The 20,398-nt window shown below is 43.3% G+C and overlaps 2 protein-coding genes across 2 annotated transcripts in view; one reads left to right on the top strand and one right to left on the bottom strand.

Moving 5' to 3' along the window:
* The window catches only part of LOC109475136, a 17,714-nt gene extending 11,412 nt beyond the window's left edge, over window positions 1-6,302 (top strand). The window contains exons 13-21 of the mRNA XM_019775671.1: window positions 984-1,099; window positions 2,119-2,284; window positions 2,743-2,927; window positions 3,323-3,485; window positions 4,007-4,112; window positions 4,545-4,704; window positions 5,064-5,208; window positions 5,712-5,877; window positions 6,085-6,302. Coding sequence (XP_019631230.1) covers window positions 984-1,099; window positions 2,119-2,284; window positions 2,743-2,927; window positions 3,323-3,485; window positions 4,007-4,112; window positions 4,545-4,704; window positions 5,064-5,208; window positions 5,712-5,877; window positions 6,085-6,280 — 1,403 coding nt within the window. The 3' untranslated portion in view covers window positions 6,281-6,302. The remainder of the gene's footprint in view (window positions 1-983; window positions 1,100-2,118; window positions 2,285-2,742; window positions 2,928-3,322; window positions 3,486-4,006; window positions 4,113-4,544; window positions 4,705-5,063; window positions 5,209-5,711; window positions 5,878-6,084) is intronic.
* Window positions 6,303-8,859: 2,557 nt separating this feature from the next.
* The window catches only part of LOC109475135, a 19,467-nt gene continuing 7,928 nt past the window's right edge, over window positions 8,860-20,398 (bottom strand). The window contains exons 3-20 of the mRNA XM_019775670.1: window positions 18,425-18,537; window positions 17,969-18,126; window positions 17,444-17,515; window positions 16,858-16,980; window positions 16,391-16,488; window positions 15,828-15,900; window positions 15,530-15,645; window positions 14,881-15,004; window positions 14,607-14,750; window positions 14,091-14,297; window positions 13,666-13,801; window positions 13,013-13,089; window positions 12,530-12,651; window positions 12,156-12,230; window positions 11,713-11,774; window positions 11,444-11,559; window positions 10,802-10,957; window positions 8,860-9,549 (exon numbers count right to left, since the gene is read on the bottom strand). Of these exons, the coding sequence (XP_019631229.1) occupies window positions 9,461-9,549; window positions 10,802-10,957; window positions 11,444-11,559; window positions 11,713-11,774; window positions 12,156-12,230; window positions 12,530-12,651; window positions 13,013-13,089; window positions 13,666-13,801; window positions 14,091-14,297; window positions 14,607-14,750; window positions 14,881-15,004; window positions 15,530-15,645; window positions 15,828-15,900; window positions 16,391-16,488; window positions 16,858-16,980; window positions 17,444-17,515; window positions 17,969-18,126; window positions 18,425-18,537 (2,061 nt within the window). The 3' untranslated portion in view covers window positions 8,860-9,460. The remainder of the gene's footprint in view (window positions 9,550-10,801; window positions 10,958-11,443; window positions 11,560-11,712; window positions 11,775-12,155; window positions 12,231-12,529; window positions 12,652-13,012; window positions 13,090-13,665; window positions 13,802-14,090; window positions 14,298-14,606; window positions 14,751-14,880; window positions 15,005-15,529; window positions 15,646-15,827; window positions 15,901-16,390; window positions 16,489-16,857; window positions 16,981-17,443; window positions 17,516-17,968; window positions 18,127-18,424; window positions 18,538-20,398) is intronic.

Raw genomic sequence — 20,398 nt, 5'->3', positions numbered from 1 at the left:
AAAATCAAACGAAAAAAGACGAAATTGTAAAGAAATGAACTTGAAGACTAGATTATTCGCCAAACCATATTCTGTGCCATTTGCTCAACCCTCATGACCACGTAGATTTCATAATGAAAAGAACTTTTTTTTTTTGCAAAACTTTTTTTTTATTCGCACGCGCGCATCAGTTTTGGGGCTCCCGGAGGATGTCATCCATATAATCAAATCAACATGGCCTTACATGACCTCCTTGACAGATGGTGCATGATAAAGAAGGGGATTGCACAAGATCTAGATATTTTATGGAGGTCTGAGATCTCCGAATTCTTGCTGTTTGCTCGTGGAAAGCATAACTCAAGAAGTTGTAGGTGGATCTTGCATTGATGATATTTGGTATGTGCTAATTAAAGAGAATTAATGAGATAGAGGGGTGTTATCTCATTAATTCTTACGAAATTCTTGAGGCGAATTAATGAGATAGAGGGGTGCTAGCTCATTAATTCTCTATGATTATATGTATGAAGTAAAGATTGGTGTTATAATACCAGGGGTCGAAATAGATTTTGGGGCCAACTTGCACTGGTGCAAATGAAAAGAAAAATACTTGCACCGGAAGAAAAATAGTTGCACCCTCCAAAAATACAGAAGTGATGGGAAACATCCGCTGGCAGCGACGTAGATAGTAACCTTCTGTTACTTACAAAAAATGAAGAAAAACTTCATGGATTCTGGTTTTGTTCCTTTCCACTCCAGTTCTTTTTTAATTAATATTATTGGGTAATTCTACAGGTAGTAACAGTGGATAAAGCAAACTTGCACCATGGTGCAAGCAGGCAAAAAATTAGTTGCACTACACCAAATTTACTTGCACCAAGTTGCACACAGAGGGTTATTTCGACCCCTGAATACTGTATGCAATGTATGTATATAATGTAGTTATCACCTATTTTCATTGATATTTCCTGGACTTAAACAACTAGATAATTATCTTATGTTGACAGGTACAGGTACTGGTACTGGGACAACCCACCGCCCGTCTACCAGCCACACCCACCCCACCTCTCCCACCGCCGCTACACAGGGTTCCGCCACCACTGTGGGCGTCGTCCCTCCTGTGGTAAGTTTGTGTGTTTTTATTTATTTATTTATTGAGCTTCACAGAATATTCTGATCGGAGCCGTCAACAAGAACAATATGTTCCTCTGCCAGGTCGAATTTAGCCAAATAGCGAGAATAATTGGCCAAGGGAGTTTTGCCAGTCTGTAGTGTAGAGTCCTGATTAGGGAGAGGGGGGAGGGGGGTAACTTTCCCTCGAACTGACTCTCCTAAACAACTAAACTTATTGCCCTTTTTGCCGGCCCAATTCTGCGATCCGTATCCAGGGTCGTAGGAAGGGCTGCTGGAGGCTAGCTGCAATCGTGCATAGATTAAGAACAATTTTTGGTACGTTTTGTGTGTCATTTTACATGTACATCATACTTTTAAATCTTGTATTATGATTATGAAATCACGGAAATCTGTTTTCGGCCCTGCTTGATTGCCGTATAGTGAAAAGGGAGCGTATTTTATCCTTATAGATGCGTTTTTTTGTTGTTCTGAACTAAAAATACGGGAAAGGTCATCTGTAAAACAAGCCCGACGGACCTATACATATGTTTGTGTGTACACACAAGTATATGGGAACATCGCCATATGTGCTTGACACACACAAATAACTGCTCGGTCAATAGTAATATTTGATTAAAGTGTACTGTTATCTTTTCTTCCGGTAGAAGCCTTGTTTGGCCTTACCTTATGTAACGTTACACGTGGACCGTGGGTATGTGCATATTCATGTTGTGCTGATGCCATGACTGCCGGGGATCCCTGGAGAACGGTCCTGGATACCCCACGAGTAGCCAGGCTACCATGCTAAATTATCCATAACCTTGCCTAGGAACGGTCAGACTTATTTTTTTAAATCATCCCCAAAGTCCTTCACCACCCAGCTAACCTAAAGTAGTTTGTTCAAAGAGTGATATATAGTTTCAAGAAGATGGAAATATATTTGTGAATATATTCGTTATTTGACAACCTGAAGAAACTGTGTTTTGCTACTGTACTCGGCTCTTGACGTTTATTTTCTCCCCCGGCCAGGTCGGTGCGTACGACTACGTGGACGCCCTGCACAAGTCCATCCTGTTCTACGAGGCGCAGCGTGCCGGCAACCTGCCTGGCAACAACCGTATCCCATGGCGACGCTCCTGTTGCCAAGGCGACGGTCAGGACGTGGGGCTCGACCTGTCGGGAGGCTGGTTCGACGGTAAAAAAACATGTTCATCTATATTATTATAATTAGCGTGAAAGTTCGTCTGTGAAAATCAAACTGTACTCCAAATGAAAAGGAATTTCACTCACCGGAATTTTTTACCAAATCTCTCTGGGCGTCTATATCGCCCTCCGTTCAGATACTAGTATAATATTGATTCACCGTACATCTCATCTCTCTACAGCTTTTGATCATTGGAGCTTGGAAGTCTATATCGCCCTCCGTCCCGGCCTCTGTTCAGATTATAAGGGATTCACCATACATGTCATTTCTCTATCAGTAGAGCCTGTGAGTCAAGTTGATATCGCCCCCGTCCCTCCCGGCCTCCATTCAGATTGATTCACCATAATTTTTATATTTCTCTATCAGTAGAGCCTGTAAGTCAAGTCTATATCACCCCTCGTCCTGGCCACCGTCCAGATTGATTCACCATACATGGTATTTCTCTCCAGCTGGTGACCACTTGAAGCTGCACTTCCCGCTGGCCTACACCATCACCGTGCTGTCCTGGGGCATGATCGAGTTCAAGCGGGCGTACGAAGCCGCCGGGGAGATGGCCAACGCCCTGGACTCCATCAAATGGGTGACGGACTACCTCATCAAGTGCCATCCCAGCAAGTTCGAGTTCGTGGCGCAGGTAAGGTTCGAGAAGGCTTACATGGATTGTCTTCAAGTTGATACTTGGTCTGTGGCTAGGCCGTCATGAGACCGCAAAATGTTTAAATTTGCCCACCCCATGGCGGCTTGTTATGATACTGCAGCGGTACTACCTGTTTTGATATCTCGTGATCTGGGCATGCTAGAGACACAAATGTCGGATGGTAATAGGCTCTTGTGTCCGGGAACAGGTGGCGTGAGTTAGGGCCCCTACACATAGTGGCCTTTTTCTGGAACTGCAGGGGCGTTTTTTTATAGCTGATACGAATGCCGTAATGGTGCCCTGTTGCGATGGATCGCCTCTACTTACAGACAAAACATTCAGGCTTAATTCAATAAGATCGTTGTTGAAAGTTTTCTTCCTAATTTTGCCAGGTTGGCGACACCGGTGCAGACCACGCGGTGTGGTGCCAGCCCCAGGCCATGACCATGCACCGGCCCGCCAAGAAAGTCACAGCCAACCAGCCTGGGTCGGAAGTCACCGCCGAGGCCGCCGCCGCCATGGCTGCTGCTTCCATCGTCTTCAGGGAAAACGGAGGTACAAAATAAGAGCTACTAATCTCCAAACAGATAAATCGCTTGGGGATTCACTACACGAAATCCTATATTAGAGCTCCTTGAAACGCAATGGAAGAAACAGAACATTTACGCAAGCTTTGAATTGTTCCTAAAGAATGGATTTCGTACAGTGATTATGTTGTTGATCTTTTGTGGTCTTTTCTACATTTCTGAACACAAAAGCGCGGCAAGGAGCGACGCACGTCGACAGAATACCCCTTGGTTGATTCATTTACTTACTACATTTGCATCTTTTTAATCACAATTTTATGTTGTAGGAGGATCAATTCAGATTTTTGCATCTTAGATTGTGTTTGTGGTAGGCTGGTAGCCCATGGGACATAATGTCTCTCTACGCAAGGCCATAATGCTAACGGTTCTTCTCCTGGAAAGTCTGTGGACAGGTAGTAAAAAATTGCCACCAAACGTGAAAAGGACCCATCCGTTGGACCGCGTTGAGTGTAATCATGTTGTTTTTTCCGTTGTTTTGTTTGCTCCCAGACGCCGGGTATGCGGACACTCTGCTGCAGCACGCCCGGGATCTGTATGAGTTCGCCGACACCTACAGGGGAGACTATCAGAACGTCATCCACGACACGCCGTACCCGTGAGTCGCTTGTCTCTCAAACCACTGTCTACTTGGTCTTAGTACTAGTATATTCAAGTAGGTTATAGGCTTAAGGAACATCCTCTGTCTACTTTCTCTTAGTACATGTATGTTCAAGAAGGTTATTAGAGTAAGCGTAGGGGCCTCCTTTGTATAGTCATTCATTGCCGTCACCAGGTTATTTTTCCATGGTTCGGCCATGGTTGGCCGGTGGTTGGGCGGTGTTAGTAGATCAGCTGAGTGTTTTGAGCATGTTCGGGGGTCAAATTTAACTTAAATTTAATTCTAATTCGATTTGACTTGTATTATAACCGGTAGGCGTGGCTTAAATCTGGTCAGACTGCTCCCGAACCTCAGCCAACATGGGTTGGTTGGTTGTTGATTGGGGGAAGGTTCTTCATACCTTTGTGTCTGTGTTTTATGACGCCTCAGCTCGTTTGGTGGCATGAATGACGAGCTGACCTGGGGAGCCGCCTGGATGTACCGGGCGACCGGGGAGGCGGGGTACCTCACCAAGGCTGAGCAGTACTATGACGAGTACGGCATCAGCGGCGGCGGATTCAGCTGGGACGAGAAACAGTCGGGAGCAATGGTGAGGGATAATTACCTCCGTGAAAAATGGAGGTATCGTTTTAGGTCTGCCTGTTTGTGTTTGTGTGTGTGTGTGTGGCTGAATGTGTGTGCGTGTGTTTCTGCATATTTGTGGTAAGCAAGCCTACAAAAAATTCATTTCTATTAACATCCTCAAATTCATCCATCTCATTTCATATTATTACTCCACTGCACACAGAAAGATCAAGCACTGCAATAACTGTATTAGAAGTACATGTAGCAGTAGTATTATCTTATGTTCATATTTTATCATTTCCAATTTTCTTGAAATTATCCCTCGGGCACAAATTTGCAATAAAGTTTGATTTATATTCAAATGTTCACTCTTTGCGTCCGTAGCTGGTTCTGTACAAGGCGACAAACAAGGAGAAGTACAAGAATGACATCTCAACATACATGAGTAGGAAGATGCCAGGCGGCGGAGATACCTACACACCCAAGGGCCTGCTGTGGCTGAACGAGTGGGGATCCTGCAGGCATTCCGGTGGGTATTTACCTCCGTGAAAAATGGAGGTATTGTTTTTGGCATGTGTGTGTGTGTGTGTTTGTGTGTGTGTGTTGCATGGCCCCTAGGATTGTAATGTATATAGTTGCGTTCAGACTGTCTAAGGGACAAAGTCATCTGGCAGCGCCAGCTGTTTTCAAATGCGTTTTTGTTACATGACCTCCTTGACAGCTGGTGTTGTTTTCCTTGCACAGTAATGAAAGCCTTGTAGACACCATGGTGAATGAGAATAGGACACAGTCACCGTCACACAAGATTGGAAATGACAGTTAAATCCAGCTTCAGCTAAATTTTCAAGCTATAACTTAAAGGCTAGTGCCCATCTCTTGCAACGACTACTACCATTGCCTAATAGCCTGTGTACCATCCGGATTTTCGCTCCGCAACATGATTTTTTCGAGCGTTGCGGAGCGAAATTCCAGATGGTACCCAGGCTATTGCCTAACACTATTTATGCGCTATATTCTCCATGCTGCTCACAGCTAACCACGCGTTCCTGGCGCTGGTGGCGGCCAGTATGGGCATCAACACCGGGCAGTACCGGGAGTTTGCCGCTAACCAGATCCACTACATGCTGGGCGACTCCGGCCGCAGTCTGGTGGTCGGCTTCGGACATAACTTCCCGGTCAGGCCTCATCACAGGGCGTCGTAAGTCAATTCTGTTGGTGAACTTACAGATTGTCATCGTAGTTAGGACTGTCACAGCAGTTATTATTATACTCATTCATTCAATCATTCATTTACATATTCCACTCTCACTCACTCACTTACTCAGTAGGCAGATACCTAAAGTATTGATGAGACTTCAATGGTTTAATTTTCTACATTGTACGTTCACGCCTGTTTCCTCCCCAGTACCTGCCCTATAGACGGCTGGTGTGACTGGAACACCTACAACAACTGGGACTTCAACGAGAACGTGCTGGACGGCGCCCTGGTGGGAGGGCCGGACGCCCATGATAACTACGTGGACGATCGCAGCAACTTCCACACCAACGAGGTGGCCGTGGACTACAACGCCGGCTTCCAGGGCTGTCTGGCAGGTAGGTAGTCTGGTAACCAGACCGCCGTGAGCTCAGTGCTATCCCTTTGGGGCAGAGAGCGTTTGGGCCCGCCAACCAGGCCTCAATTACCGCACTTTGGGAGGGGGGGGGTACGTTTCTTCGCTTGGTAACCAGACCGCCGTGAGCTCAGCGCTATCCCTTCGGCGCCAAGAGCGTTCGTGCCCGCCAGCCAAGCCTCAATTACCGCGCTTTGGGGGGTTTTAAGTTCCTTCGCTCCTTCGCTAAGCGTAATACAGGAAGTCAGCCAGCGGATACAGGGAAACCAGCTGGAGATAGGTCCGTGGCATATATAACTCGCCTGTGCTTGGTAAAGGCCGGGGCCGAAAAATTACTGCCAATCCGACCAAAGGTTTGGTTACCCAGGCTAGCAGGTAGTCTGACTGACTAAGTCAGTCTGACATTTTGCAATTCAAACGGCGTCTTGTCCTGTCAGTAAACAAGAGGTTTCAGGATATCTTTGATACAGACATTCTATGTACATGGTCCTCGGCTTGCAGATGTGCTTCATGCATAGCATTAAGACTGCGCTGACTGATGTTACATGTCCACGCTTTTGTATGTAATCTGACCATTCGATGTATATCTTCCTGGTTTGGAAATGTGACCTGAGCATAAGAGGTACGGGAAGGGGAAACCTTCACTCCCTGAAAGGCACTTATTTTCAATGCAGTTAGGGTAACGACTCAACTTCACTCAAACGACCAGAAAATTGAGTTTTTGGTTCTTACTGATGTTACATAATGCAGCTTTAAGAAGTATACTAACTGATACATCTGAGCTTTTATTCTAAAACTCTCATCTTTTCTTTCCCCTGGGCATCTTAGGACTGATTCAGCTGACCCTGTGATGATGACATCAAGGCTGTACAAACCTGAGAAGCTTTAAGCTCTCAGGAATTAAACTTCTTCATAAGGAGTACCTTTGAAAGGAAGCTCCAGAAAGGAAGGCTAAAATCATGAGATTTAAAACTTGAAATAAAACATTTTAATTAAAGCAGCTCTGCAATATGGCGTCGACATTTGTCTGTCGTTTATTATGTATCAATGATATCAATTAATCTATTATCGCTTCTTCAGATTGATAAGATTTTGTGATATGATGATATAAACCTCTAGAAGCTTGATGATATAAACTTCTGGCAAGGCAACGATAGACTTGAAGACACTAAAGACTGCATGTAAGACACGTGTGGGGTCTCAATTACTAGTACCTTTATTACAAGTCCTGGTGTACAAATGTACCCGCAATTTTCTCACGTATATCCCAGCTCTTTGAAATTGATGATGCATGTAAAAGCTCTGGTGGCATCTTTGCTAAAAACATTATTTTATAAACAAGCGCTTATTTCAAACTCAAAATGACAGTTGTCAGCTAGAAATGTAACATTTGCAAAGCAAATGCATAATGTTTACCTTCACATGGCATAAGCCTAACAAACTACAGCTCTGTTTATTCTGACCCAAACATCTTCATATATCCAACAAATCTTGCTACATCATGTAGCCCAACATATCTGTTACAGCCCAGATTATTGACCTTCTGTATTTGGGACGTAAGAAGAAATGGAGCAAAAAAACAATATGTCTCCTTCTGCAAAGGTAAACATTATAGGTAAAGTATAAGATGATAAAAAGACACCGGGTTCAATGGCAAGGAGTATCTGAATTAAAATTAGGGCATCACTCTCAGATGTATACTTTACTGTCAATATGATTCAGATGGTGGGCTTTTATCCCCTAGGATGTTTGTTTGTTTGTTTGTTTGTTTGTTTGTTTTGGTATTATACGTAAATCCATGCCCATTTCAGTCTCTTGACATCCATATAAAAATGGAAATGTTTCTAAAACATGTGATGTTTTCAAAGTATACAAGTGAGAGTTCATACGCCCTATGTGAACTTAACTAAGTAAATAACACACTAAATGACTTAATGTAAACTTTTGTATACACAGCACAGCACATGACTATTATACAACGTTGCCAGTGTATGTTTTTAAACACCACTCTTGTTCCCCTGGTGATTTCATTCAATGTCACTTTCTTCACAGTCTTTGTATCTGCTACTTAATTTTTTTTGTGCTTCTAAATTAAATATAATTGTCATCAAATAGAACATTTAATAACGTTGCATCTTTAAACTCTATATTTTACAGCTATCTATATTCACTGAATCAGATTTGATTTCTAAAATCATTACCATCATCATGTACCAATGTTGGAGCTCAAAGCAGCATGTCTTAATTTACCACACTGTATGTTTCCTTCTAAACCCTTTTCCATGCAGATGTTTGGTGGTGTAGCCTATTTCAGTACTCAATGCAGTGAGGGAAACAGTGAAATTGTATCTCATCACTAAAACTGCCAAGTATCTTACATCTACTCGAAAATAATTCACAGACTACTCTGTATGCCCGTCATTCCATCACGAAATGTTCAACTCACTTTGCTGATCTGGTGACATTAGGATTCAAGATACACTGCACAAAACCCATTCTTCACACACACCTTATATCACAGGTAAAGTGTCCGTTTCTTCGTTTACGCGTACATTTGTGGACGTTTGTTTAAGGTGTAGGATTTCAGCAGTGATAGAATCCAAATCTAACACAACTGTACTAACTTTTCATTTAACAACATTCTGATAGGCTGAAGGCCTATGGTCTTTGGTCCACGTTCCAGCATGTAAAAATATAACACGCACTTATAAGAGAGAATATTATACAGCATGCTGTGATAAAATTAATCTGAATATAAATCTGATCCAAACATGCAAAGCCCGTTAATGTCTGATATCATCAGGATGTAAAACTAAATTTGCTTGAAGTCTCTACTATTTTACCTAATAGCATGCTTGCATCACTCATTAAGTAAGAGGAGCAAGTGGTAGAACTCACTGCACCTGCGCGAAACTCATTAGATTTTTCACAGTGCCTTGTTCAAAGTTTGGAGAATGTTGCGTCAGAATCTTTTTCGACACAACATTTGAAAACTATTATGAGATATCATCATTAAATACAACCCTGAACAAGACGTAATGTACAATGCACTGCGGATTTTCAAAAGGCCCAGTACATTCTGCCAACGTGTTAGTAAGAGTGCAATGATCATGATGTTTGCTGTGAAGGCTGGTTGTGTACGCATTGTGACGTGTCCAGTGTACTGGTCACTCACTCCCTCAGTAGTCCCCACATGGTCATCACCAGGGTCAGCAGGATGACCGCGGAGGGCTTGATGGTAGACCCTGCGCCTACGGGACCTTCAAACAAACAGAAAACATGACGTCACACTTTCAAGAAGCCACGTGACTAGCGTCACTGGGTCAGTCTGTTGAAGAAGAACAGAGTGACTGTACTCTCCAAGCAGAGGTTTGGGTTTTTTTTGGCGTGTTTTTAGGCTTTTTAATTGGCCTAAAAACACGCCAAAAATAACCCCAAACCCAAACCTCTGCTTGGAGAATAGAGTGACTGGTCGAAAGCTCTTGTTGAGAACAATCCCCAAACTTCGTGTTGGAACAAAAGTTAAATTAACTTTAAACATGTTAGTACCAATAAAGATGATAATACTAATTCAAAAACAGAATTAATTTGCTTTATCAGCTGTTAGTACCCAAGCATTCCTTAGTTCCAGCTCACCAGTATATTCATGTCATAAACTCACATAATACACAACAGTCAGTTTCCACGTGAACGTAGTCGTTGGGCAAAGAAATAAGACAAAGGAAAAAAAATTGTGAAAAGGTGAACAGAAAACGCAATTATTTCACCCAAAGGAAATGACATTAAAGTTAACACAATTATTCCATCTGCAAAATATTGATAAATACATGAATGTGAAAATGATCCAGTGTTGCCAAACCATAAACAGTTATATGCATCTCTCTCCCCATTTAAAGTTTAACCACTTTTGGCTCACCATGCAGTCAAATTTGATGAGCCATTCGGCCATTCGGTTTAAGTGGATATAGCTACTTTTTGAGGGTACCTGGTACATTCATCTTAGGTTATTTTACAATTTAAAGACTTTTCAAATTAAGAACCTTGACCTATCATACCTTGACTTGTCACTACAGTTTAGACAAGCTTGGACAGTGGAGTTTGAGAAAATAGTTACAGTAGACAGGTAGCTACCATTTCATACTACTTTTGGTTCTTTTGTCAATGGGAAAATTACCTACGGGTCCGACAAAAAGTGGCCACAATGTAGTCTGCACCAGACTTCCTTTGCGGGGTCAATAAATCATAGAAATTGGCCTAAAAAGGGTATTAATTGGCCAGAGAAGATAGCCGGCCAGAGAAGCTCCATTGCCCCGCCAAGAAGTCTCTGGCCAATTAATACCCTTTTTAGGCGATTTCTATGATTTATTGACCCCGCAAAGGAAGTCTGGTGGAGACTAGCCACAGTGTAGGGATGGCCACTAGGTAGATGTTTGGTTCATGTACCAAGTTGATTTTAACCTTGTGAATGAAGATTTTTTCCCTTTATTTTCTGTTGCACAATTTGGTACTTACCGGCTCCACATGCTTTGATGCAGATCTCCCGTGAGCTGACTACGGGGTTGCTGGCATGGATGAAGAAGGTCTTATCGCCATGGTTATAGGCGCCCCCTCGCGGATAGAACATGTACAGACACTTACTGTCCGTGAAGGCCAGGTCTCTGCTGTCACCTGTTTCAAAACAAACATGCAAATACACAACGTAAACAACAATAATAATGGAAAATCCAGTGATTGTGATGACCTAGGGACTTTTTACCTCCAGGCCTTTCTATTAAGTCTTTATAACAGAATACCAGTACGTTCTTGGGAACAGTATATACCAGCATCTGGGTTCATTCGTTCTTTAAAACAGAATGCCTTTTTAGAACAGAAATATATCATTTCTAAAACAGAATGACATTCTTTAGAACAGAATGACATTCTTTAGAACAGAATGCCTTGGGATTTTTAGAACAAAATACAACTTCTTTTATTAATTATTGAAGTAGAATTATTTTTGAGTCAGAACCGTATGCCCCAGTTTCTATGCCCCGGTTTCTTTCGAACAGAATGCCCAGTTCTTTAGAACAGAATCATTCTTTAGAACAGAATAACATTCATTAGAACAGAATCATTCTTAAGAATATAAAGACATTGGCTCTTTAGCATGCCCACCTGTGTTCCTTTTGCGAGTGAAGCTGAGTGTAAGCATCCCGTCCGTGAATGAACCTTGTGCATTCTCGATGTCATCACTGGTATCCGGGGCCGGCCGGGAACGTGCACTTGCCCATCTGTAAGCAATTGTGATACAAGGGCCTTTATTGCAATTCATTTTGCATTTATCATACTTGATAAGGTGTACACAATTTGAGAAAAATACACACACTGTGCGGCTGTATATATTTCATCTCCTTGAATGCGCAGCTGCTTCATGAATTACTCACCTATCACTGATGTACACCTCGCCACTGTCAGTCACCCAGCCAACAATAGCATCGGTGTTAGGCTGGAAAAATAGAGATAATAGTAAGAAACAGAATGTTTGGGATGTTCTTTTATACAACTAGTAATGTCATTCACCTGCTTACACAGTACGTTTCGATATCTATCGGATACCTTCGCCAGAGGTTCTGACTGGAGTTCTGCTTCTCACCGCTATATGTAGCCGATGTAGGCGGTACTTTTGTGGCGAGAACACAATTGACATAACTGGTTGTGTAAAAGAAAATAGATCTCAAATACTCTAAAGTATCTTCTACTAACCTGATGAAATTGTTTTCGGAAATAGCGAGATTATTATAGTTTGCTGAATAATTGCAGATAAACCTGAAAGTATCCAATCTAAGATGTGTGCAATTCTAAGAGTTAGATGAGTGATTGCACCTACCATTACCCTGTCCTCAGAGAAGCCGAGTCCCACCCACTTGTCATTAGTTTGTTTGCTTTGGATCTGGAAGTCAATCTGAAGGAAACGAAAAAGTATAGTCACGTTGAAGTATAACAAAAACAGATCATCACTCTAACAATAATCTAATAAATGCAATGGTAAATGAACCTTTGAAATCGTCTATCCAAACTTGCTCAGGTAGTTATCACAAGGTGAAAACATTGTAAATAGGCAAAATCGTTCATGGTGACAAGAAAATTCCATGTTAGACTTTTTAGGAATCTTTAGGTATTTTGTCAACAAATGTTACTGTACAAAACATCGTAGGCCAAATGATAACCTCTTTGCCAAGTCGTCCCAGAAAAGAAATCTACCTTGTCAGTGTTGGGGTTGTATGTCCAGGTCACGGAGTGGTCACAGGCAACCCCCTGGCAGCCCGAGGGAGTACTCCAACTTCCACGGCAGTCTCCGTCCACACCGACCTGGTCCGGGTCCTCTGTTACGGCCAAAACACGCGTTAAAAACACTGTGCGAAATCCTAAGCACACCTTAACGTACGCACAAAGGAAGAAACGGAGCCTTTACGCATGCTTAAAGGTATGGAAAAAGAATGGATTTTGTGCAGGTCAAGAACACCAAAAGATGCAAATTATAGCCTCTTTCAATCTATAAGTACTATTTTGTCAATCCATAGAGATATCTGGTTGACACGTATTACCTTTAAGCAGCTATGGCATTTCAAAGTATTCTAGCTGTTAGGAGTTAGACTCCAAAAGTTACAGACACTCCACGCTTGTGCTGCAACACAAGGGGATTACCAACAATGGTTGAGGTTACCGAACTCTTGCAATACCTACCGAAGATGTTGAGAGTGGTGGTTCCCCTCTGAGCCCGGCCGTGCCCGTGGTACTTCAGCTCGTCTCGCCGGTAGAACCTGCGGAAAGTGGAAGGCAATATATAGTTGATTAAAAACGTTGGACGTATGAAATTGCAATCAGCTCTATTTATACAGAAGTGAAGCATTAGCAAGCCATTCCCACGGACCAACTCCTCTGACATATTATCTGTCTATTTAACAAATTACTACTCTTTCCCAGACGCTTCCATAGCCTTGTAGAGACTGGTGTCATTCCACCCTCAATATGTATGATATATTTGGTGTAAACTTATGCTGAAAGACTTTCGAAGAATGTACTATTCCAAGACTGATATTCAGATTACCCTCTTATGGATAATGCATTCTGAATATACAAAATTGAGCATTAGCCAGCAAAACAGGATGAAATTAATCTTGATTCGCAAGAAGAAACTACCAGTTTCAGAATCATCAGAATTGTGCGTGCAGCATCCTAGCCTAGGTACCATCTGATTTGTAAGGGGGCTCCTTGCACTCAGTGAGCAAGTACACTGAGGATCTCCGCCATACAACGGATGATACACAGGCTAGCAGCAATTCCTACAACACAATGAAAACAACTGTACCTGAAGTTACTACTGTAACAGTACTTACATGTAGTCCGTGGCGTTACAGCTCTCCACAGCAGACCCTGGCCGGTGGCTGTACCTCCCGTACTCCTGACCGCGGGCATAGATAAAGTGCATCAGGGAGCGGTCAAAACTGTGGTCCGATTGTTCGCCCGATTGTTCTGAAATGTTGAAAGTGGTAAGCTCAGGTAATGTAAAAAAAAAAAAAAGAAAAACTATGAAAACAGGGAGCGCCAACAGCTGTAGAAATGATTAATGACTTTTTGGGGGGACATACTGAGCCCAACTATTACGCCATTACAACCTTACCTAAGGGCCATGCAGAAACACACACGCACAAAGACACACACACACACACGCAAACCAAACGCGTGCGCACACACAAACAAACAAACACGCGCCATAAACAATACCTCCATTTTTTAACGGAGGTTACCAAACGTGACTCACTCATGAGGCTTCTGCGGAACATGATGGTAGTTTCCCCGTCCCGCTGTTCCCCGTACGCGGCAGTCAGGCTGTCCCGGCCGTTATACCAGCCGTCCCGCTGAGGGGTGGACCTGTCCCGGGTGTAGTAGTCGCCGATACGGTGGGTGGTCCCGATGGCCGTGCCGATCACCATGTCCACACAGTCCATGGCGTGGAGTCGTCCTCCTCCTATAGAAAACAACAGTCAAATCATAGTTGGAAACAAAAGTCAAATCTTTACCCCAAAAAATCAGTGATAAAGATGACAGTGTGCTGGAAATATGGAACTGCATTTCACCCGATTGAATCAAGATTGCATCTGACACTTAGAGACACATGCCACCGGAATATCTGAAGGTGTATGAAGACTACACGAAACCCTACTTTCAAGCACACCTTAAACGTACGTAAAGGTACACGCCAAGGAAGAAACGAACATTTAAGCATGCTTTAAGGTACTTTCCGCATAGCACGTGCAGTGTTAATGACTGCACTAACCTCCTTGTTCCGGCTCGCCCTCGGGTTCGCCCTCGGGTTCTGGTTCACCCTCGGGTTCGCTGGAAGGTTCGGGTTCTCCCTCGGGTTCGCTGGAAGGTTCGGGTTCGCCCTCGGGCTCTCCCGAAGGTTCTGGTTCCGCTTGACCTGCACGAAGAAAGGACAAAATCACTCCGTACACAAACTGTTGATAACACAAACTGTTGTTACTGTCTAGGGCTATATGGCATAAACTAGTCCTAGTCAAAGTAAAAAGATTCAAACTTTTATGCCTTACTTCCGTTTGCCCGGCACTGCCAGGGGATGAAGCTCTCAGGCTCGGCTTCTGGCTCGGCTTCAGGCTCGGCCTCAGGTTCCGCACGGGGGACGCGCAGGTGGCTCACAGCTCGGCGGCGGCGGCCCTAGGGGTATCAAATGTACCACGGCGTTATCTATCCATCTATCTGAATACCGTAAGCTGTATCAATTAATGTACATACTTATGACATTTTACACAGTGAAATGCCTCACAGATAATAAGTTCTTAACACAACGGCAGATGCAAGTGGGGAAACCTAGATAATAGAGATTACTGAAACGTTACGGCAAACTAGAGATGTGTTTTGTTACCACCCACCCAGATCCATTAGGGCACGCATGTCATTACGATGAAAGACTGTACTTGAGCACAGCGGTAATTAGAAAGGCCGATTGGAAAGATCTAACAAGTCAGGAGAGCGCTATACTCTGTAGGCCTCGCACTGCACGAAATCCTACGTGTGACTTCGAGGAGCCTTATAACATGCGTGAAAGTACGCAAAGTAAGCGTTGAAATCTTTACACATGCTTTAACGTGTGGAACGGAATGCATTATATATTATGGTGAGTGCATCTGGGAAAAGGGCCACAAAACACTGAAGAGAAAGGTAACCAGGCTATTCTCTTACCTGTGATGACTGAGTAGGTTCTGGTTCTGGCTCTGATTCCGGCTCTGATTCCGGTTCTGCCTGCGGGTCGGAACTGAAGTAATTCACGGGGAAGTTCCGACAGGTCGACGCCAGACCTGAAACATAAAGTCAACATAAAGTCAGGTTCCCCTCGTAGTAGATACCTCTCGGATGGGGACATAACGCCTGTGGCAATGTGTAGCTTCAGGTATCAAATCTGAAATATCGAAATCTCACAGTTCATGTAGAAGTTTCTTTTAACAAAATCGGAAATAAGTCACAAATTCCTGATACTCACCCAGTGGCCTCCAGCCCAGCCCAGCCCATGTCGATCCCTCCACCTGTAGAGCAACTTCAATCTCGTTCTGAAAATTTTGTGAAAACAGCGTCAGAACAGAATGCAACATATTATGAGTGATTTACCTGTAAACATCTACTTAACCAGACCACACTAAAAACCTTTTTTTACAGGTGCTAGCCATGGGTATTGTATTGTGGTTTCAGCACCAAGGACAGGTGTTTTGTGTGTGGATGGTGTTCAGCACCAAGGACATTATGTCTGTGTGTGGATGGTGTTCAGCACCAAGGACAGGCATGTCTGTTTGTGGAAGGTGTTCAGCACCGAGGACATGTATGTATGTGTGTGGATGGAATTCGGCACCAAGGACAGGTATGTTTGCCTGTGTGTGGAAGGTGTTCAGCACCAAGGACGTGTGTTTGTCTCTGTATGGAAGGTGTTCAGCACCAAGGACAGGTGTGTTTGCCTGTGTGTGGATGTCGTTACGATTGAACAGATCTTCTTTATGTCCCCAATGATATCTGGCGTTTATAAAAAGATATCCATCACACGATGATACGTACAGACGCAGACCGGATTTTCCAGTACAGGTCCACCCCTCCCGTCAGCTCACGGTGCCAGTAGCTTGAGAAACTGGAGGGAATCGCTCTCAGCTCCGACACTGCAAACATGGAGAACTCATGTCAACAACAACAACAATCAACTAGAAAGGTAACATTTGCAATTGCACTCCACTAATAATCTATTACTTTGGCTGCTGCTGATAATGACAACATTGCATTTTTAAATCTTGTTGTACTTATTTCCATTATCATTATTTATTCATTACTCTTTGTACCTATCAGTAGTATTAGTTAGAGGTTATGGCTTTTCATTGTGCATCTTATAAGGAGCCAACGGGCAGAGAAACAACAATTCTGCACCTTACATATTTCTTGCTCTTTTTGTTTCAAATCTTTGAATTTAAATAAATAGATAAACAAACAAGAAGTACAGTCAAAAGTAAAGGCAAGAGAAGTTTCACACTTACCCCTGGAACAGTCACGGCCGAAGAAGCCACTGCTGCAGTAGCATTGCTTCTTGGGGTAGGAGGTGGCGTCAGTGGTCACGCACACTCCGTTATCATTGCAGTCTGTATTGTCCATGCAGTCATCTGGTACACAGAACTAGAGGTTAAACATCTCATACCTTTGTCGTTTGTTATCTGCGTTGGTTTTTCTAGAAGAAATTTTTTCTTTATCGTGCAAGGGAAACAGCTACGAAGAAGATCGCGTTATATAAATTATGTGTTTTATGATTTTGTCGGTACGGTGGCTTTGAAAATATTAAGCATACTCCACTATACTATTTAATGATTGGTTGATGTATTTTACAAATAGATTTGATAAAACCACCTCAGCTGTCAAGGAGGCCATGTAATGAAAAACATCTGTCAAAGCAGCCAGTGCTACCGGACGTACAAGTGATTTATGACTTTCTCACTCTTGGACAGACTGAACAAAACCATATCTATTACAACCTAACCTAAGGGCCATGCAAAAAAACACACACAGGGACATACCAGAAAACAATGCCTCATTTTTTCATGGAGGTAAAAAAAAGTGATGCATACTAACCTTTGTACTGACACCTGTCTCCGCTGTACAGCCTGGCACAAGTGCTGTTCCCACACTGCCCGCCAGGGCACGCTGTGGCAACACAACATGCGTGTCACTCATTGTATGCCATATTAACAGAAATGTCACATCTAAATCTCTTGTTGTTTTAGCACTCCTTCTTTATACATGTATGTAGATATGATAAAGGGTCAAAGTTACGTTTAAGAGGGTCTTAGGGCCAGCCAGCTAGTACTTTGAAAACCCCATCTAACTCTAAGTTCAAATTGAAGAAATGTGTGGTAATGTTGGAAGAGACATTACAAGTATATCTAAAATTGACAACAACTCCATACCTGAATCCAAAAGGACCGCTAGTGTTAAAACTCTACCTAGTCGCTAGTGCTAACTCCTGGATGGTTGGTAGTCAGTTGGTCTGATCGACACTCTCCTCTAGTTGATTTTCACTCCATTTTGTCAATTTCTTTACTTTTTTTTTATTTCCAGAACGCGAAGTAGTCTAGTTTTGAAGCCATATTGACGTACCCGGACTGCCCTGCGGAACGATGGTGACGTCAGCACAGCTCCAGAAGATGTAGTCATTGCCGTTGCCAAGGCGCCACTCGCCCGCTAGGCGGAGCAGCCGGATGGTGCAGCGCTCGCAGGTGAAGTCAGACGGGAGGGTCAGCTCGTACCACTGCAGACTGAGAATAGGTAGTAACCATAGAATATTAGAATATATGAAATCACAACAGTAACAAGTCTGTGTTGACGTCACACTTCAAAGAAATCACGTGACAAGCCTCACTGGGTCAGTCTACTGAGGAAGGCCAGAGTGACATGTCGAAAGTTCTAGGTGAGAGAACTTGTTTGTGTTGAAGCGAAAGTTTAAACTTAAAACAGTAACAAGTATGGATTTTTAAAATAATAAATTACAAATGATAAAACAAATTATCATTGCCATTATCATTATTTATTAAAAATGATATGACCGATCCTTACGTGGCGTCATGCGCGGACGTGAAGCCGTCTCCCGGGGTTAACACCCGGAGAATGTCCGTGGTCGCGTTAAACTCCGGCCCGGTGTTGTTCAGGATCTCCAGACGGAACCCTCCCTAACCAACACAAAAGAGGCAGAAAAATTAACATCAACAAGAAATACGAGATTTCACACTCCGGGAAATGTTTAGAGGCTGTTAAAAGTTTTATACCAACATTTAACACAAAACACGGCGACGGCATACTCAAACTTATTTTTATGCCGCCACAAACACAGAGGACAATACAATACTCATTGTAGCCCAGTTAAGTGAGGAAAGTCGTGTTAAGTGCCAATCCTAAAGGGCAAAAGATCGGTGGCATGGCAGGATTCGAACTCGGGACCGCTTGGATCCTCTTGGTTCCGATCGGAGCACTCTGCCGTTATACCACATGAATGAATTAGAGGTTGCATTGATCAAATCGCGGCTCCCTTATTAAACTAGGATTCTAGAAATTCACAGTCTGCTCTGAATACTCAGTAAGGATCACTACCACTATGTTTTACGTTGTTCTGGTCCTCTTATCAACAGCGCCACCTGTAGGATTGTATTGGTATTACAGTACGATGAAACATGCTTCGTCATCACAGTCTGTCCTATCTCTGTAGACACAAGAAAACCTGTCTTTGCTTCTAGCTGTAGTTGATTAACTGTTTAGAATCCAGCCATTGCAAACGTTCGTCCATTAAGATCTAGAGAAGGGGGGGTATTGTATTTCTGAACATTTGTAGAGTGGACATGGCTGCCTCCTACAGACAGAAAGTGAGGAATATTCGACGAATATAGCGCTTCCATGGAGGTTTAACCTTATCCCGTTCAGGGAAAAACCCACTTATGATCAACAAGGCCTCAGGGCAAATAAAAGTCATAAACTTAGTCTAGTAGTAGTAATAGTTTTGTTGACATGCGTCTGTGAGATGTTGGAGAAACTGACTGAATTCACACTGCACAAAACCCTACCTTTAGGCACACCTTAATTTAGGCGTAATGGTACCTGAAAAGGATCAAAGAAACCATTACCTAAGTTTTAAGCTGTGTATAAAGAGTGGATTTTGTACAGTGTCTCACGACCTTCCTGTCTTCCCAGAAATGTTATATTTAGACATAATTGCTCGGTGCCAGGCGCAGACTGGTACGGCAGCGTGACGTCACGTGGGACTGAAAAGCTGAAGGACATTCTTTGCACGCAAGTCTGTCATCGACAACAATCCGGTCTGACTACATACTCGTACATATACAGCCCCTGTCACACATTCACGAACTTCACACTAATTTGTTCCCGTTTCCAAACATCAGCTGACCAGGTTCAACCGACGCCAGGACGCAGTCTGACCAGATTTAGGTCACGCCCACCTTTCTACTGGAATCGAAACAAATTTGAGTGAAATTTGGGTCAAATTTGACGCCCGAGACAGGAGACACCCCAAAAACTGTTGTCTTTACTCCCGAATGGTTGGCGGGTGTTTTGGCAACTTTTGCTGACTTACAGACGAACACCAGCCAACCATGTATGGTTGAACTCCCCGACTAACCTACGAATGTTTGACTTTGCGTCAACCTCGTCCAGCCAAGATTGGAGGACGTTTGACTAGTGTTGGGGGGTGGGGGGAAAATTCGTGCATGTGTGACGGTCCACACCACGCTTCGTGCAGGCCCACTGGTCGGGTAGGTGGTCTATTCAGCCCCTGACAGCACGAGACCGTACAACACAGGATAGTCAACAAAACTGCTACCGTACGGGACAAAGCATGCCGAGTGTGACTGGCTTTTGAAATAGGGCTAACTGTTACGTTTGGAAACGCCTTTCACAAATATACTGATTATGATGGTTTTTCTTACTCTCCAAGCAGAGGTTTGGGTTTTGGGGGTATTTTTAGCGTGTTTTTAGGCTTTTTTATCGGGGTTTCTCTTTTGTACTGAATGTGGGAAAAAAAAT

This window comes from Branchiostoma belcheri, unplaced genomic scaffold (assembly GCF_001625305.1).
Source record: "Branchiostoma belcheri isolate BF01 breed outbred unplaced genomic scaffold, Haploidv18h27 scaffold33, whole genome shotgun sequence".
NCBI lineage: Eukaryota > Metazoa > Chordata > Leptocardii > Amphioxiformes > Branchiostomatidae > Branchiostoma > Branchiostoma belcheri.
This window is presented reverse-complemented; position numbering and strand designations above follow the sequence as displayed.